Source organism: Geotrypetes seraphini, chromosome 8, assembly GCF_902459505.1.
Source record: "Geotrypetes seraphini chromosome 8, aGeoSer1.1, whole genome shotgun sequence".
Taxonomy (NCBI): Eukaryota; Metazoa; Chordata; class Amphibia; order Gymnophiona; family Dermophiidae; genus Geotrypetes; species Geotrypetes seraphini.
Genome location: NC_047091.1, coordinates 162120379 through 162140433, shown reverse-complemented (window position 1 = coordinate 162140433; position 20055 = coordinate 162120379). Strand labels below are relative to the sequence as shown.

At 39.0% G+C, this 20055-nt stretch overlaps 1 protein-coding gene across 4 annotated transcripts in view; it reads left to right on the top strand.

The window, feature by feature from the left end:
* The window catches only part of HECTD4 (HECT domain E3 ubiquitin protein ligase 4), a 492696-nt gene that overhangs the window by 304547 nt on the left and 168094 nt on the right, over positions 1-20055 (top strand). For all 4 annotated transcript variants that reach the window (XM_033956861.1, XM_033956860.1, XM_033956862.1 and 1 more), the window contains 2 exons: positions 13948-14051; positions 15758-15919. In XM_033956861.1, coding sequence (XP_033812752.1) covers positions 13948-14051; positions 15758-15919 — 266 coding nt within the window. The remainder of the gene's footprint in view (positions 1-13947; positions 14052-15757; positions 15920-20055) is intronic.

The window sequence follows — 20055 nt, the reverse complement described above, 5'->3', positions numbered from 1 at the left end:
TTAAATTGTGGGTAAATTATTATAGTACAGCACTGCCACAGGAATTCAGTGCAAGTATATGAAAAAACAGATGACAGAAAAAGATTCATATTTGTGAACAAACGCTGTACAGTAAAAAAGATTAAAACTAGTCTATTCAATTAGCATACTGAGACAATGAGGATACAACAATTAGTACAATATTTTTCTCTATAGTTTGTTTTCACGGGGAGTCTCATAAAAAAACATTCTATTTCATCAATCAGACCAGTCTAGAAAGAATTGGTTACACCCCTCAGACAGCAGATAGATACAGACAATAGCTATGAACCCTGCTTTTTAAAAAGCATCATGTGGATTCTTGTTCTTCAGTATTCTCTATCTCCAGTTGATGATGACAAGCATTCCTTGCAGCAGAAAACTGATCTGGTGAGAGAGCTTCTGGGCCCAGCTGGAGAACTGGCCAGGGATGGATGCACTTTTAGGGTGATGGGAGAGGAGACCCTCACCATATCAGGAAGCCCTTAGAAGGACTGGTTTTGTTCCACACCCTTTCTCCTTACTTCTTTGTACAAATTTTAAAAATAAATAGACAAAAAAGAGAGGTTTGAAGTAAGCTTAATTTTCTTAGCATTCCTCGGGACTGGCCCAGAGAGAACTGATAGGTTGTGCACACCTACTTGTAGGTGGAGACTCTGATTCTTCAGTGGGCCAGTAAGAACCTTGCCTAGCCGCTAATAGAATCAGTAGTTTGTCTACAGCAGGTGGTGGATGTGGTGAGCCCATCAGCCTATTAGCTTGCTTTTTATTCCTTTCTCTGGCTTTGTTTTCTTTGGGGAACCCCCAAATTTCCCTTGACTGGCTTCTAATTCTTTTTATCAGTTCAAATGAGTAGGTTATATCTCCTTGCCAGCAGATGGAGCCAGAGGAAAAGTATCTCAGCTGACTTCACTTCCATCATAGGAGGTTAGTTCTACCTTCAGCTGCTCAGTGGTGCTGGTGGAGAACCAACAGCTGCAGTCTAGGCCAAGAGCTAAAGTCATCCATGTAGCACTTTAGCAGTTTGGACTCTAGCTTGGGAGAAGTCAGGCCAAGTCATGGCAGGCTAGAGAACACTAGTTGCTGATGGGAACAAACTGAGGGAATATAGTAGCCCTTGGGCTTCTTGCTAAATATATCAGATTCAGCCTAGGATGACATTCCTCTGCAGGACATGGCAGCAGCATACATGATTGGCAGCATTATCACTCAGAGGAATATTCTGAGCCCCTTAAGTGTAAGGTGTCTCTACTAGAGTGCAAGGTAGGGCAACTTTGTGAGTGAACCTTATATTAACTTGGTGAAAATCTAAGGCAAGCAGGTTTTTCAGCCAAAGGGCTATATATCCTGGTAGAACCAGGACTAACATCCAATTTCCTGTGCATATTGCTGCTAGAAGCCTGGATCTGTTCTCTGAAGAGGGCCAATCAGGAATGGCTTTTAGCCTCTTTCCAGGAAGGATAAAGCAATATAGCAGAATACTTGGTGTCAGGTGAATATAGCCTTTGGTGATGCTAAAGAGGGGCAATGTAGGAGATATGTTAGAGCTTGAAGCCTCTGTAAATATGTATGTTCACTTAGGCTTCTGTGGCTGGTGTCATGATTGGTTGGTTGTCCAGATCTTGCCACACTTTTCTGAAGAAGAAAGCCACAGTACAATGCTAAAACATCGGTTCTACTTGAATGTGACAAGTTATCTATGTCATTATGTAGGGTGGGAGGGGAATTTATAATGGGTATATCGTTAATTAGGGAAGGTGTGTTACTCAAGATGAATTGATATGGAAAATGGTATATAATAATACTTTAATTTTTTATTTATTCTTTTTAATAATTAATATATATAATGGAGATTAAAATATTTTCACTTAACATTAATGGCCCCAATCACCCAGTAAAAAGGAAAAAAATGCTTACATTCTTGAAAAAACAGAAGGCTGATATATACTATATCCAAGAGACGCATCTATCGGATATAGAATCAAAGAAGCTCGAAGGGGATTGGATAAAACATTGTTTTTTTGCCCCTGCAGTTAGGAAAAAAGTGGGAGTTGCCATTTTAATAAGTAGTAATTGTTCTGCTTCTTTTCAATTGATAGATTTTGATCCCTTAGGTAGGTGGATTAATGTAGAAATGAGAATGGGAAATAATACCTTGACTTTGTTTAATGTTTACGCCCCTAATTCGAACCAAAATGATTACTTCAAAAACTTTCAACAATTAATACTCCCACTGGCTGCTTCTAATTTAGTTGTAGCTGGAGATTTTAACGCTGTAATGAATTCTTTTTTGGATAAAAAACCAAGTAAAAATATAAAATCTTTAGGGCTAGAGAATTTGGTGCAATCTTGTGATTTAAAAGATATATGGCGAATACTTCATTTCAATGATCAGGAATTTGCCTTTTTTTCTCAAGTTCATAAATCTTTTTCAAGAATTGATTATGTTTTGGTTTCAAACTCTTTGGTACAACAGGTGACACATGCTTCCATTGATCCAATTATTTTGTCGGACCATGGAGGGGTTTGGATCAAATGTAGATTGGATAAACAGGATTTAAATAGATCAATTTGGAGATTTAATAGAAACATAGAAGATGATGGCAGAAAAGGGCTACAGCCCATCAAGTCTGCCCACTCTGCTTACCCACCTCCTGTCTATGCCCTAATGACCCAATTTCCTTATCTTGACCCTCGTAGGGATCCCACATGGGTATTCCATTTATTCTTAAAGTCTGGCACGCTGTCTGCCTCGATCACCTGCACTGGAAGCTTGTTCCAATGATCAACCACTCTCTCTGAGAAGAAATACTTTCTGGTGTCGCCATGAAATTTTCCGCCCCTGGTTGTGGATTCAGCTTTTCTTGAAGAGTTTAAGGTAAAAGTATCTGAGTTTTTCCAAATTAATACTACTGAGGGTATTAGTACTGAAATATTATGGGACGCTTTTAAAGCTACTATGAGAGGATATATTATTTCATATTCGGCACATATAAGGAAACAATTTGCTAAACAATTTACTGATTTGGAAATTGAAATTAAATGTTTGGAATCTAAATTAGTTGATAAATGGCAGCAAGATACTTTACAAGCTCTTTTAAACGTAAAAGGGAAATATAATGAGATTTCTTCAAGATTGGCGAGGAAAGATTTGTTTTCCCAGCAAACTTTGTATTATGGAAGTTCTAATAAGGCGGGAAGACTACTTGCAAATTATCTTAAAGTAAAAAAAAGAAGAGCAAAAATAATAGCAATAAAAGATGAAAAAGGAAATACACATACTCAGATTAATAATATTTTAAATCAATTTCTTAATTTTTATAAAGATTTATATTCTTCCGAGTCTTATGATGATAAAGTTCAAAATGGTGTGGATTTTTTAAATTTATTAGAGGGTCCAAAACTTCCTGAACATATGAAAAGAAGTTTAGATGAGCCTATATCATTAAAAGAATTAGAAACAGCGTTGAAGTCTCTTAGAGTTGGATCCGCTCCAGGCGGGGATGGTTTCACAGTGGAATTTTATAAAACATTTCAAAATTCTTTACTACCCCATTTATTAAATTTATATCAGTTTCAACTAAATAAGGGTTGTATTACAGGTACTATGGCAGAATCTTTGACTATTGTTTTGCCAAAGCCAAATAAAGATCCCACTTTGGTTTCAAACTACAGGCCGATATCTTTAATTAATGTGGATGGAAAATTATTAGCTAAAATTTTGGCCTTGAGATTGGCTAAGGCTCTCCCTTTCATAATTGATGTACACCAAACTGGATTCATTGCAAATAGACATTCTTCTAGTAACACTAGATTGGCGTTTCACACATTAAATTTAACTAAAAATATGAATGAACTGGCCTTTGCCGTATCTTTAGATGCGGAAAAAGCATTTGATAGAGTGGAATGGAAGTTTATGTATCAGGCATTGGAGTGGTTTGGAATGGGTCCAGGATTTATTCAAATGGTTCAAACTTTGTATAGCTCCCCTATGGCAAGATTATATATTAATAATAATTTATCGGATCGTTTTCAATTGCATAGGGGAGTTAGACAGGGTTGTCCATTATCTCCTTTGCTTTTTAATATAGTTTTAGAACCCCTGTTGTTAGCTATCCAACAAACAAAGGAGATAACAGGGTATTCCTCGTAATGACTGGGAATACAAGTTTATGCAGATGATATTTTACTATATTTGAGAAATCCAAGTTCCTCCATTCCTTGTTTATTAGAGTTGATAGAAATGTTTGGTAAATTTTCAGGTTACAAAATAAATTGGAATAAATCTGAAATTCTTCCACTCAATATACATTGTTTAAAAAGTATGTTTGATTCATTTTCTTTTGTTTGGAAGGAGGATGGATTGAAATATTTAGGAATATGGATTAAAAATACAGTAGATGATACGGTAAAAGAAAATGAAAAACTTTTGTTAAAAAAGGTTACATAACTATGTGAACATTGGAATCCATTACATTTATCTTGGTGGGGGAGAGTCCAAACTGTTAAAATGATGATATTGCCTGTGGTTTGCTATCAAATGGGTATGATACCAGTATTCTTTCATGGGTCTTTCTATAAAAAATTGAACTCAATAATTATCAAATTTATCTGGCTTGGTAAAACTCCTAGAATTGCTTTAGTATCTTTGCAAAAGCCAATTAAGGAGGGTGGGGTAAATTTCCAAATTTTTATAGGTACCATCAGGCCTATATTTTACGTCAAGATATGTATTGGGTCCTCCCGGAGCTCATTGAATATACTCCTGATTGGTTATATTTGGAATGGCGACTCATGTTTCCTTTACATCTTTCTCATGTTCTCAGTATCAAGATGCCCAGATTATACAAAGAAAATAGAATTTTAATGGACACATGGACAACCTTAAGATTTGTTAGTAACTTAACAGCTATTCCTATAAATAAATCAACTGATCAATCCATATGGCTAAACTCCAAGATTCAAATTGGTGGTTCCAAGATCGTCTAGAAACATTGGATTATTGCAGGAATTAGAAATTTAAATGATGTCATCTCTAATGGTAAACTGCTGGATTTTACACAATTGCAACATAAATTTGGGCTTCATAAATCACAATGTTTTCGCTGGTTGCAATTGAAGCAGGCCATTCAGGCGGGGTTCCTTGAATGGAAAAATCTTAATACTTAGTCCAGTTTGGAATTCTTATGTTTTCAGGCGGACTTTCTGGGTCACCAGGCCGCACAGTGGTATAAATCTATTAGTGATTTGGTTAAAAAAACAAACCTAAAAATGGTCTGAGGGATATTTGGAGCATTGAGATTAAGCATCAGATTTCAGCATCTCAATGGCCACAAATTTGGTCTTGGAGAATGAGCTGTACAATGTCAGCGTCTATGAGACAAACTTGGTTTTTTTTGTTACATAGAGCTTTTTGGACCCCAGTTAGATTACAAAAATTAAATAGTTCCTTGTCCAATAGGTGCTGGCATTGTAAATTGGAGGTAGGGACTTTGGATCATCTTTTATTCTACTGTTCCCATATCTTAGCCTTTTGGAACTCAATCTGGGATCAAATAAATTGTTTATTGGAAAACCATGTAGCGTTATCATATGATACTGTGATATTTGGAATGTCTATGAGAAAAAAGAGTCAGATATCAGCGTATAACAACAAACTTTTAATGATTTTGACTGGAGTTGCCATCCAACATATTACTAATAACTGGAAAGATCACAGTAGGCTTAATTTTAATTTTTGGTGGAACTCAGTATGTCACATATATAGAATGGAGAGAGCAATAGCGGTACAGAATGGAAATTATAAAAATTTTATTAAAATATGGGAGCCATTAACATTTTTCTGTCATGATTAAATGCCATTTTTCTATTAATTATACACCATTTAGTATTGGGTAGGGGGAGGGTTTCAAATATATGATCTTACAATGAATAGAGGGATTTGAGGGAGGGTGGGATGAGGGCTACATTTTTAATTATAAGTTATAATGATAAGATGTTCAAGTGCTCAAACTAATTGTGTTTATTATGAATATTTGTACACTTGATGAAAGTTTTAAAATGAATAAAGAATTAAAAAAAAAAAAAAGAATGTGACAAGATCTGGACGTCCACCACTGTTTCTGTAAATTCACTTTTTGGGGAGAGACACTTCCCCTTGAAGGATCTATTCTTCAGTCTTCCTCCTCCACAAGAAATTGAAGTGAAGATAAATTCACAACTCTGTGAGACACTAAGGACACAGGCACAGAAGCTCTCTTGCTACTCTTCTAGATGGATACTATCCTCTAGGAGTCAAGTATAAAAAATACTGTTTGGAATCTGAGTTTAGTTCTGAAGACTAAGTCCTCCCTCTCAAACATCACAGGGCAGAAGTTAGTTGTCTTGAATGGTTTAAAAAGAAAGGGTGTATCTATGCCCAATCTCTGGCAAAATCGGGCTTTCTTTCGATAGTAGTCAGGTGATATATGCCAAAGCAGAAGTGGCCATTCTCAAGTCAGTTTGTCACCTTTGAGATATTTGTAGGTACTACTATTTCTATAGCGCTGCTAGACACATGCAGTGCTGTATATTAAACAGGTAAGAGACAATCCCTTCTCTGTAGAGCTTTCAATCTAATTAAAACAGACAAGCAGGTACACAGTTCCTACTGAGTTTTAAATAGGTGCTTGGTTTATTCTTATCTTAATAAGGCATAAAGGTTTTTAAGGCATCAATCTCAGGAGGAATCAAGGAAATGATCACCCCAAACCCACTCAGAGCGCAGGAGTCCTGGTAGACAGAATTAGAATCTGTTTTTCCAGATGATACTGGCAGAGAGTGCCTCATTGTGGATATGCAATTCTCTGGAGACAAGCAGGGGAAATGAATACTTGCTGGCGAAGACCTCTGACTGAGCCTGCGTGCCGGTGCTCTCCCCTAGATACAGTAGTAGTTTTTGTTTGTTTTTTTTACTTCTGAGCATGTGTGGACACCTTGCCTAACGAGCTCCACCTCTTAGGTACTCAGTTTTTTCTTTGACCAGGTTCTGCACAGGTCGAAGCTCTCCCTTCTCCTTGTCTTTTCATAAAAATAAAATAACAATAGGAATTCTGTTCTCATAGGGTTAGGCATTTTTTCTTTATTCCTTCTTTAAAAAAATAAAAAAAAGGACAGGACACTTCAAAAGCTGTCACTCCATTTTCTTCAACTTTAAAAAAAAAAAGAAAGAGAGATGAAACACGAATGCTGATATTTTTTGTTAACCAGCAGTCTTTCTGCTGGTAGTAACCTAACGGTCACTAGAACTGCAAAGACTTCTTCCTTCATGGATAGCTGCTCCTCCACTGCAGCACTTTGCGCCAATAGCGCCAGAGATTCTCCAAGGCCATATTCTTCACTGCTGAGTCCTCCCCCTCAGGGCCCATGTCAGGTACTGCCGGGAGAAGGAAGCGCTTCACTGTCGCTGCCATTAGAGCAAAAACAGCACCCACGGCTAGCAGTAAAAAGAAACAGCCGGCTGGGGAAGCAAGTACAACACCTCCTCCACTGGTTTCTATGAAGTCAGTGTGAGGCCAGCAGAAACAGCCCGTGGCTGCTTCACAACAAAAGGACAAGGCAAGGAGGCCTCTTGTGGACACTGTTACTGCTTTGCAGCCCTCTCCTACCTCCATACTAGATGCTGCAGGTAAACTTTTCATTTCTTCTCAAACATAATAGGCACAAAACAGCCACTGTCTGCAACCAAAGATTCTGACAATGTTATATTTCCTAAGCAGGTAGCTATGCCTCATTTGCTCCCAACAATTTCTCCATAAAAACAAAGTTCCATGCATACGGTGATAAAATTTTTCTCACTCTTGCAAAACTTCATGAAGGATAGTGCTGCACTTCTGCACCAACCCCCACCTTAGTGGATATTCACCTGTGCCTTGACTGCTTTGACCAGCGTCCTTTCCCAGACTTTTTGTGCCAAGAACCTTTCTCATATCTTCAGGATATTGTGTGGTCTTCTCATACTTTGCTTTGTTTTTCACCTCAACATCACATATCTCCTACCAAGGACTGGTATGATTCTCCTCAGTCTGCCCCTTTGGATTCAGACCCTCCTTCCCAAACCCAGCCATTCCTACAGAAGGTGTCTACTCTTCTAAGTCTTAACCAATTTGTCACACTGCCTGATGAAAAGGATTTTCAAGCAATCCTTAATTCCTACCAAACTCCCTCAAAAGGATTTATTGTACTCCTAGTGCATCAAATACTACAAGATCTACAGCTTGCTATCTGGCAAAAGCCCCAATCAGTTTCCACTGCATCCAGGTGGCTGGAACTAAAATACAAAGTTGAAAAAGTGCCTAGGCATGATTTACAACAGCTATCTCATCACTCTACAGTATCTGAGTCAGCTATTCAAAAATCTAAATCCTTGAAGTCTCAATACAATTCCACTCCAGGGAAAGATTGTTTTCTTGATTCCATCGGATGCAAAGTCTATTAGGGTTCCATGCTCACCTCAAAAATCATGGTCCATCAATTATAAATTCTACATTTTCACCATTCCATTTTACAACAATTGGATACTGCTTCAGCAGAAGAAATTCCTGATCTCCATATGGCATTGCAAGAGTCTACTTTCCATTTACTAAAAACTATGATACCTATGAACTGCTGCGGTCGCCATTGGGGCTCACTGCACAGCTTGACTCAAAGCCTTAGGGTAGACTTCATGACAGGTTGGCGGATTCCCCTTGTTTGGAAGATAGTAGCTTTCACTTTTTCACCAAAGAGACTGTTTCCCAACTCATGGAGGATTCCACAGCTATGCGAGAGCTCTCAGCACATCCTTAGGATCAGTCCCAGCCTTTTTGCAGATCTACCACTGCTTTGTCATATTGAATATCACACCATCAACAATTTTTTCAACAGTACTATTCTCAGAGACGTTTTACTCCTTATACCAGAACCGCTCCTTTGAGATCCCAATCTTCCTCATTTGCTCAGAAACAATATTCATGGGACTGCAAGCAGTTGCCAGCTACCCAACTCCCTCCGCTTAAACCTGCCTCTAGTTTTTGACCTTCTACCTGGGTGGGCGGGGGGGCGGCTAATCCATTTTTTCTCAGCATGGCCGAAAATCACCATGGACAATTTGGGTTCTAATGATCATTTCTCAAGGATACGCCCTCAGCTTCCTTCCTCACCATCCCCACTCTTAACTTCCCCACCTCCATCCAACATTCCACATCATCACATCCCTCAGCTGGTAGAAGAAATCGTCCTGTTGCTACAGACCAACATTATTGAGGAGGTTCCCAAACAACAACATTACCAAGGATTCTATTCTAGATTTTTTCTCATCCCTTTCGACTTATCCTCCATCGGCCTCCTTTAAACACTTACCTCAAAACAGAAAAATTTCGGATGAATTCACTTCCTGCAGTACTCCCACTTCCCAGACAAAACAATTGGTTAGCCGCCTTGGACCTCAAAGATGCATACCTTCACATCCCTATTCATCCTTCCCACTGGAGATTTCTAAGATTTATGTTCCTCAACAACCATTACCAGTACAAAGCTCTATCCTTCAGCCTATCATCGGCACCATGTGTGTTCACAAAGTGTTTGGCAGTGGTAGCAGCCGACCTGATGAGACAACACTAAATGGTATTTACTTACCTAGATGGCAGGCTCTTGGTAGCACATTCCAGGGAGCAATTGCTTCTTACCACTCAGACCACAGTGCACTCTCTGCAGAAGCTGGGTTTCATAATCAACTCGGACAAATAAAAGCTTTAACCAGTTTGTTGTCTAATGTATATCGGGGCTCAACTTGACCCAATCTCTGCAAGGGCCTGTCTTTCAGAGGGTTGTCATCAAACAATAATTACCCTAGCAAACCAGATGAGGCAGTCTTCTGCTGTCCCAGCACAGAGTTTTGTGCCTCTTAGGTCACATGGCTGCATACCTTGCTCTAGTACTATATGCCAGACTGCATATGTGTCCCCTGCAGTGGCATCTCAAGCTCAGTTGGACTCGGCAGACTCAATCACTGGCAACCTTAATTCCTCTTCTACCCAAGGTCAGAGCTTCCTTTTCCTGGTGGATTCACTCTCTATCCCTCAAACAAGGATGTCCATTCCAGTCTCCACCTCTACTCACCATTACCATAGAAGCCTCAAACAAAGGTTGGGGAGCGCATCTCAATCACCTCCAGACTCAAGGTCAGTGATCAGAAAAAGAGCTCCAATTTCACATAAATCTTCTGGAACTTTGAGCAGTTTATTATATTCTTCGAGCATTCAGCCCTTGGATTCTCAACACACGGCTGCTTATTCAAACAGATCACCAACTAGTGATGTTCTATCTGAACAATCAAGTGGGCTTAGTGTTCATACCCCTTTCTAGAGAAGCCTACCATCTATGGACTTTTTCTTTCTCTCTCTCTCTCCCCCCCACCAAAATACAAGTGGTATACATTCCAGGGAAGATGAACATCATTGCAGATTCCCTCAGCTGCAAACTTGATCCTCACAAGTGGACTTTAAATCCAGAAGTGGTCCAATACATTTTTCACTCCTACGATAGATCTCTTTTCTTCCACAACCAACGCCCAATGTATCCACTGGGCTCCCTACAACCTACCCCTCATGCAGTCACAAGAGATGCTTTTTCAGTACCATGGAATCCTAATCTGCTGTACACTTTCCCACCAATTTCACTAATTTCCAGAAGGCCATCAGAGATGGTGCTCAACTGATTCTCATTACGCCTCGTTAGCCAAGACAAATTTGATACCTGATACTCCTGGATCTTCTCGATGCTCCTCCACTCCCATTAGGGGATCATCCATCTCCTCTATCCCAACAGAACAGTTGCCTGTTACATTCCAATCTTCGCAGCCTCAATCTCACATCATGGAAATTGAACCTTGCTGATATCCCAGTCTCTTCATCAGTAAAAATAGTTCTCCTGGCAGCAAGGCGACCATCTATGAGAAAATATTATCAACTAAAATGGAAACGTTTTTCCATATGAGCATGCCCACAAGCTCAAGATGCGTTTTGCTGCCCGATTAATCACATTTTAACATACTTGATGCACTTATCAGATTCAGGCCTTAAGACCAATTCTGTATGTTTTCATCTTTCAGCCATCTCTGCATACCATTACTTTCTAGATGGGAAGCCAATTTCATAAGATTCGCTGGTTTCTCGGTTTCTACGAGGTCTCAACAACCTCCGTCCTCCACGTCACATTCCACCGTCAGCTTGGGACCTCAACATTGTTTTGGACCAGTTGATGAAAGATCCTTTTGAATCTTTGGGATATGCTACACTACAGTTCTTAACCTGGAAAACAGTTTTTCTCATAGCGCTTACTTTAGCAAAAAGAGTTAGTGAATTGCAAACACTAGTCACCTATGCCCCATACCTTCAATTTTTTCCCAATAAAGTACTCCTACGCACTCATCCAAAATTTCTTCCAAAAGTTGTTACAGATTTTCATATTAATCAGTTCATAACATTACCATCGTTTTTCCTCCTCCACATTCTTCTTTACACACATTAGACTGCAAGAGGGCATTACTTTTCTATCTGGACGGAATTGCAGCTATCCACACCACTAATCAGCTTTCTGTTTCCTTCAATTCAGCTACTCAAGGGAACTCATTATCTAAGGACTATGGCCTAAATTCACTAAACTTATCAGTCCAGTTTTACTGGTTTTGCGATAGTTCGTGTTCCCTGACCCGATTCACTAAACTGCTGTCCGATGAATCTCCGATCCGATCCACCCATGCAAATTAGTAAAATCCCATGCAAAATGCTAAAACCCGACTGCTGCAGACCTGGGTTACCAACAGGTCTGCCTGGTTACTGACAGGTCAGCCTGTTTTTTTACTTTTTTTTTTTTTTATAGCAATGATATTTTGCCTGTGTTACACACACAAAATATTTGGCCAATAAAAAAAAAAAAAAAGCCTCTCCCCCTGACAAAGCACTGCCTCCCTTCCCCCCTCCCTGAACCCAAAAAAATGGCAGGAAGGATGCCGACTCCCTCCTGCTATCGGCACTCCCCTGTACCACGATCCAAGAAATGGCAGGTAGGATGCCAACTCCCTCCTGTCAACGGCGCTCCCCCTCCCAAAACAACAAACGGCAAGAGGGATGCCCACTGCCACCGGACCCCTCCCTCTCCCCATACCTCTAAAAGTTGGGAGCAGGAGTGCTCAGTCCCTTGGCCTCCTCTGTCGAACTAGGGCCTTAGGCCCTGCCCCAGTGCATCATGTGATGTATGGAGAGGGGCCTGATTGGCTTAGGCGCCTCGGGCTCCTCCCTTGGGAGGGGCCTGAGGCACCTGAGCCAATCAGGGACTTCCTTAGGGTTGAGCCATTGCTTTGGCCAATCAGGGACTTCCTTAGGTTCAACTCAAAGGAAGTCCCTGATTGGCTCAGGTGCCTCAGGCCCTTCCCAAGGGAGGAGCCCGAGGCACCCGAGCCAATCAGGGCCTTAGGCCCCTCCCCATGCATCACATGTTGCACTGGGGCGGGACCTAAGGCCCCCAGTTCGTCAGAGGAGCAGGAGGGACCTAAGCACCCCTCCTCCCAACTTTTAGAGGTATGGGGAGGGTTCCGGGTCATCCTGGTCTGGTGGCAGGAGGGAGTGGGCATTCCTCCTACCATTTATTTTGAGGGGGGGAGCGCCGATGGCAGGAGAGAGTCTGCATCCCTCCTGCCATTTTTTTGATCGTGGGTCGGGGGAGCATTGATGGCAGGAGGGAGTCTGCATCCGTCCTGCCATTTTGTTTTGGTCCGTCCTGCCATTTTGTTTTGGTTCGGGGAGGGGGGAAAGGAAGGAGTGCTTTGTAGGGGGGGGGGCTTTTTTTCTTTCTTTCTTTTTTTTATTGGCCAGATATTTTACGTGTGTAATACACGCAAAATATCTGGCCCATTAAAAAAAAAAAGAAAAAATACCGGCAGAAGCCCTGACAGGAGGCTACTTCTCCTGTCACTACTGTCAGGGCTCTTACTTACCTGTAGCAGGGGTTCTCTGTAGACAGCCACACTTGCCCATTCTCCATCCCCTTTATACAATTTGTTACATAAGCTAGTGACATAGCTGAATACCTAGGGGGTGGAGCTCTGGAGGCAAACTGTCTGCAAATGCTCAGTAGTAAACAAAAAACTACTGTATCTAGGGGAGAGTGCCGGCATGCAGGCTCAGTGAGAGGATTTCACCAGCAAGTGTGGCTGCATTCCCCTGCTGTCTACAGAGAACCTCTGTTACAGGTAAGCAACTTTGCTATCTGGAAGGTCTACTCTTGTAGAAGTCCAAAGATCATTTCACCCATTCTGAGTAGAACTTGGGTACATCCCATTCATCTGGACTGGACTGGCTTGGCCTGGATTAAAGAAGTGAAATTTAAACTTAGTTGTCAATTTCCTTTCCTTGAATTCAGCCAGACAAGTCCAGAACACACCCATGTTCAGTGCTTTTAGTCTGCAGATTCAGAGAAGTTAGTCATACCCTTAGTGTATGGAATTCTCATTCCTGGATTAGTGACCATGAAATTATATTTTTGACTTCATCAGGTTTGGCTTTGGTGGTAAAATGGAAGACTAAAACATAACAATTGCCTTCGGTTGTCTTTGGTTTGACATAGAATACTGAAGAACTAAAGGCAGCATCAAGCATTGAAGTCAGATCTGAGCATTATTTTCTCTGATTCCATCTGGTGATAGGGGGACACAACCCACTCATCTGAACTGGGCTGAACTGAACTGCCCTGGCAGGACAAAAGGAAAAGAAGTTAAGGTAAATCTAAATGTCACCTAAAATCATGGTTTGAGATATTTTTGTTAGTTTTTCCTCAGGAAAGGATTTCAGTATAGCACCTTTTGCTTTATTGTGAAATTAGGATATCAAAAATTGCCTTTTTGTAACATTACAGGTGAGCGAAATTTGGTTGTAGAAGTGCAGTGTGAAAGATTAAGGATGTTGTATCGAGACTGTGCTCGACCTCCTCCTCCTCCACTGCAGACAGATCGAAGACAGGTAGGTTTTCTTCTAAATCTGTTCTGACCTTTAACTACCCAACATTAACTCTCTCACAAATTAGAATTTAATGCCAACTACCGTTAAATCAAATATGGTCAGTTAATTCAAAATACTGCAATAAAATCAATCCATAAAGCGAAAAAATATGATCATGTCACACCATTAATGATTAAATCACATTGGCTTCCCATTTCCCACCGAATTACCTTTAAAATTATATTTTTGGTATATAAAACACTAATTTTCAATGAACCGCAATTTATGTCAAAAATGATTATCCCATATAATGCCTCACGCTCGTTAAGATCATCCTCCTCAAACCTATTATCAATTCCCTCCTTGAAAATTATTGGCACAAGAAGAAATGATATATTTTCCGTTATGGCCCCTACATTATGGAATTCCCTTCCAAACTATATTAGAATTGAAAAAGATCTTTTATCCTTTAAGAAAATTTTAAAAACCTTTCTATTTCAAGACGCGTTTGATACGTAATATGCCACACCTTAATTTTTTACATTCTCCTTGGAAATAGTTGTATCCAAATTAGTTCCTCTGCATATTTGAATAAAGTTTCTGGATAATTTTGCTTTGGAATATCTCAGTAAAGATATCCAGATACCTTTAAACCTGCTATTTGTATAGACTTACCTATTCACATGCATTTAGCTTGTTAGCTAAAAATCATCACACTGAATGCTAAATAGGTTAGCCTACCATCCTTTTTTTATTGTCAAGGTAACTGCGCAAAACTTTTTTGTGGACGGAATTACTCATAGAAATGGGTAATATTATTAAAAGGATGGATTTATGCAGGTAAAAGCAAATATGTTTTTATGGTGTTGGTTTGGTGATGTATACTAAATTCTATTCTAGAAGGGGTGAAGAATGATAATTTGTTTATTGGTATTTAATAACTGTCTTTATGAAGAGATTCGCCTAAGGCATGTACAGCAGGTGTAGCTTGACACAGAGCTTACAATTTTGTTAACATAACAATAATAAAATGGCCAAATGTAAGCATAATTATAGTCAATGAGATAAACTTGGAGAGAGGCAAATTGAATCCTAATAATATGAATAAAATAAGTGTCAGAAATTTCACATTTCAACTTTATTTGATATATCAATTATTAGATTAGAAAATGTCTATGCAGTTTACAATGATAATAAAAACAAGGGAAACAAAACAAATATAAGGATATCCAAAAGTTGGCCTAGGTTACATAAGAATTGTCATACTGAATCAGATAAAAGGCCCATCAAGCCCCCTATTCTATTTCCGTCAGTTGCCAATCCAGGTTATAAGTACCCACCATCAGTCTCTAATTAAAACCTCAAAGCCTGTGGCTCTATGGGTTAGTGAACATCCTCCTGCAAACTGGATTAGCTATGTCAATTGTACCCTACAGACTATTGTCACCTTTCTGTTATAAGAATGTTGTACTGAGCTGTTTTTAATGTGCATAAATTACATTTTTTTTTCTTTGCAGAATAAATTATATTTATAGAATTAAAAGGATCTCTATTTAGAAATATCATTTTCCCATTTACTTGTATATTTCTACACCCTCTTTTTTTTTTTTTTTTACCTCTCTGATTGAATCCAGAGTAAGTCTAGCTATATAAATGTGTGACGCACACTGAGAAATGTGTGTTTGGAAATAAATCTGGTTATCAGTTGATTTTTTTTTTTTCCACAGCCCAAGGAAATTACTTGGAACCCATCTAGGGTGTTTCCACCTGTAAGAGCCTGTATGTTTTCATCACATCTTGCTGCTGTGACCTTTCTTGCAGACCCTAGTGCGGGTGGGGGTTTGCCACGGGGTACATTTATCTATGCAACTTCTCCAGTTCCTGTCCAGGTAAGAAATCCTGACTCAGTAAAAACAGCTTTCTTGGTGTTGGAATTTTAGGCTTTCTGTTGTCTCCTCCCTTTTTTTTTTTTTTTTTTTTTAAATAAATTGAGCATTTTTGCCTTGGATTTTCCAGCTACAGTTATTTTTTATCTTAACTGTGTATTCAGCAGGTTTAAGTGCTGTGAAGTATATCTTAGAATTCAATTTAAGTGCGTTTGTATTGCATTTAAAATTCTCTTTGGCATTTTTATTACTTTGGTTCCTTTAGATTGGAATGTACACAGATCTCATCTCGCTAGGAGTTCAAATAAATTAAAACTTACATTTCCTTCCCTTAGGGATAAAAATAGAACTTTCAAGAGATTCAGCCAATCTTTTATTTTCAAACTAACTGAGCTCTGGAATGAGTTACTGCTTTCACTGAGCAGTCTAGGCCCCTTCATTTTATTTCGGAAAGCTCTGAAAACTTTCTTGTCTTGGAGTCTAGATATACAAGAGTAAATGTTAGAAGACAAATGTCTCCAATCCGAATTTACCTCTTGTAATATATAAAATCCCAGTATTCATTTAATTAATGAAGTCATTAGTCACATACAAATTACAGAGTTTCTAAATAAATTTTCAGTTTCGCATCCTTTTAAACATGGTTTTCAGATCTGTTATACAGTGGTACAGAGACTTACTTTCATTGATTTCTAAGATTCAACATTTATTAGGGGAAAAAAAGATATGCCATCTTGCTACAATTTGATCTGTCTACATACAGTGTTTGATGTTGTGAACCATAACATATTAATTTTTGGTTACTAGATCCTATGTAGTAAATTTCATTGGAAAAGTATCTTCTGCAGTGGTGTCCCTCAGGGGTCACCGCTGTCTCCAATATTATTCATTGTTTACATGACTGCATTAAACTTGTCATCTTATCTTTAAATTTCTTTTCCCCTATGCCTGTGATATTTAGTAATTGGAAGATAACTCACTGGCAATGAAGAGTCTAATGTAGTTGATTTCATAAGTTGGGAAAACATAATTTGATCCAAAGTAGAAGAAAAAAAAACCTATGATCTAAAAAATGGTTCATTGGATCTGTAAACCATCTTATTGCCTGTAAATGAAGACTGAAAATTTTTCAAGGGATAAAGATCTAAAACACAGGAAATTCATATAAATTGTATTCATTCAGTAGTGAGTTGTTTACACATTTCAAGCTCTGCGGGCTTTTTTTGTTTTAGATTTATAAGGAAAAACTGGACAGGCTGGAGTGGTATTAAGCTATAAAGCATGACTTTAACAAGGGGATGCGGTTCATAGACAAAACCGCAGAAGACAAAGGCGCGCGCCGACAACTGAGCGCAAGACAGAAGCGCGAGCTGAAGAAAAAGAGTGTTTTTAGGGGCTCCGACAGGGGTTTTTGTTGGGGAACCTCCCACACTTTACTTAATACAAATCGCAGCGGCGTTGTGGGGGGTTTGGGGGGTTGTAACCACCCTCATTATACTGGAAACTTAACTGTTTCCCTGTTTTTTAGTGAAGTTTTCAGTAAAATGTGGGGGGTTACAACCCCCCAAACCCACCACAACGCCCCCACAGTGCGGTGCGATCTGTATAAAGTAAAGTGGGTGGGTTCCCCCACACACACACCCCATCAGAGCCCTTTAGAACAGTCATTTTCTTCGGCGCGCGCCTCCGCATTGCGCTCAGTTGTCTGTGCGCGCCTTTTTCCCGGCGCGCTTTTGACCTGACACCAGGGGATGCATATATGGTTGTGGAATTTGCTGCTGTTGGAGTATGAGTTATTTGTGCAAGGGTTTTGACTGTTTTGAAATTATAACTCTACTGATGTGTGAAATAAAACAAAACTGGGGAGGTAGTGTCTTTCAAAATAATAATAGAAGTTGTTGAAAATAATTAAAATATTGTAAGATTCACTTGCTTTTATTTTCAGTCACTGGGCAAAACTTGTTGGACTTTCTCTTCCTACTTTGTGTAGTAAAGTGCTTGTTTTTTATTTATTCCCTTTGTATACTAGGATGGGGCAGGGTACGGATCAGGAATTGCTTTTTTTTTTTTTAGTTCAATAATTTTTTATTGAAAATTTTAAGAAATATACAGATAGCAGTTCACACACATAAAATCTGAATAAGAAACATTGGTATAAAATAAGACCATGTCTACAGTCATTAGCATACAACCAGATTAATAAAAGAATGCACGGTATGTGCAACTGCTAATAGAAAATATAGGAAAGGCAGAGAAGCAAGAAGAGTGAATAAAAGAAAAGGAGAGAGAGAGAAATAAAGATAAGGAGAGAGATAGATAAATAGATAAATAGATAAAGAGGCAGAAGTGTCTATGGGGTAGAATGAACATATGAATCTAAGAATGACCAAGGTGATTTTTTTTTCACCATGTTCGTGGAGATTCGAGAAATCATGTTCTTCTCATATGCAAAGATTCAAATTTGTGATACATGCTTAGAGAGTTCCACCAAAAGGTGTAGTCAAGTAGTGAGGATGATTTCCAATTTTTTAGAATATGCATAAGAGCAGTTACAAACATGGCATCAATGAGCTTAGGTGGGCAGTTTGTTTGTGCAAAACAAGGGTGTTGAGAACGAAGAATTACAATGTCCAAGGAAATCTCTTCTGAGCATTTAGTTATAGATTTTATAGTGTCCCAAATACGAATCCAGAAGGAGTGAACCATAGTGCAATGAAAAAACATGTGATCAAGAGTTCCAGATTCTTTTAAACAGTTCCAGCAGGTAGAATCTTGTTTTAGTTTCGCTTTCCACATGCGAAATGGGGTCCATACTGCATTCCACATAACGAAGAACATTGATTGCGATACTCTGGAAGATAGGAGAGGACGATTTGTGGAAGACCAGAAAAGTTCCCAATCTATGTCAGAAAGTGCAGTCTGCAGAATCGAGTCCCAATGGTTCATTGATTGAGGTGAAAAGGTAAAAGAGTGATCCCTTAGAATACTATAGAAGAGAGTTATCGCTCTACCTTTCATTAAGGCCAGAGTAGACCAGTGACAAACAGTGTGGATAGAGGTCATAAAGTCAAGACGCATATGCACTTTAGACAGTATTCCAGTAAGCATAAGCCATTGGGGATGTATAGAGGGTGGGAGTGAGTATGTAGAACAAAAAAATATCAAAAGGAATGAATGAGGTGGAGAAGACCAATTGATGAGCAAACTCAACTCCCGCCCGCTGCCACCTCTTCCATGAGAGGGATCTACCTTTCTTCTGAATTTTAGAGTTATTCCAAAGGGACATGAGTGGGCTTTCACTAATAGAGATCTCAGCCTGAAATCCGGAAACAACAATTCCATGTCTACTGAAGGTAATAGATACATTTGGAAAATTCTCAGGATACAAAATAAATTGGACTAAATCAGAGATTTTACCTTTAAATGTGCATTGTACAAAAGGTATATTTGATTCTTTCCCTTTTATATGGAAAGAGGATGGAATAAAGTACTTAGGTATTTGGTTGAATAAAACACTCGAAGAGACAATGAGAATAAATCAAAAAATTTTATTACAAAAAGTAACAGAGATGTGTGAGCAATGGAATCCTTTACATTTGTCCTGGTGGGGAAGAGTTCAAACTGTTAAAATGATGATTTTGCCTGTGGTTTGCTATCAATTGGGAATGATACCAGTGTTTTTTCAGGGGTCTTTCTATAAAAAATTAAATAGTATTCTGGTTAAATTTATTTGGCTGGGTAAAATTGCAAGAGTGGCTTTAGTGTCTTTGCAAAGACCAATTGAGGAGGGTGGGGTAAATTTTCCCAATTTTTATAGGTATCATCAGGCCTATATCATGCGCCAAGGAATGTATTGGGTCCTCCCAGAGCTTTTGGAACAATTACCAGAGTGGTTAAAGGTGGAGAGATCACTTATCTTTCCACTTAGGCTTGATCTTTTGCTTGGTATAAAGGTGCCTAGAATACGTAAGGACAATAGAGTATTAATGGATACTTGGAAAACATTAAGGTTTATAGACAAATTAACTACTGATTCTATTTTAAAATCGAAACAACAGACTATTTGGGTAAACTCCAAGATACAAATAGGCGGGTTTAAGGTTGTCTGGAAAGATTGGATTAAAGCAGGTATAAGATCA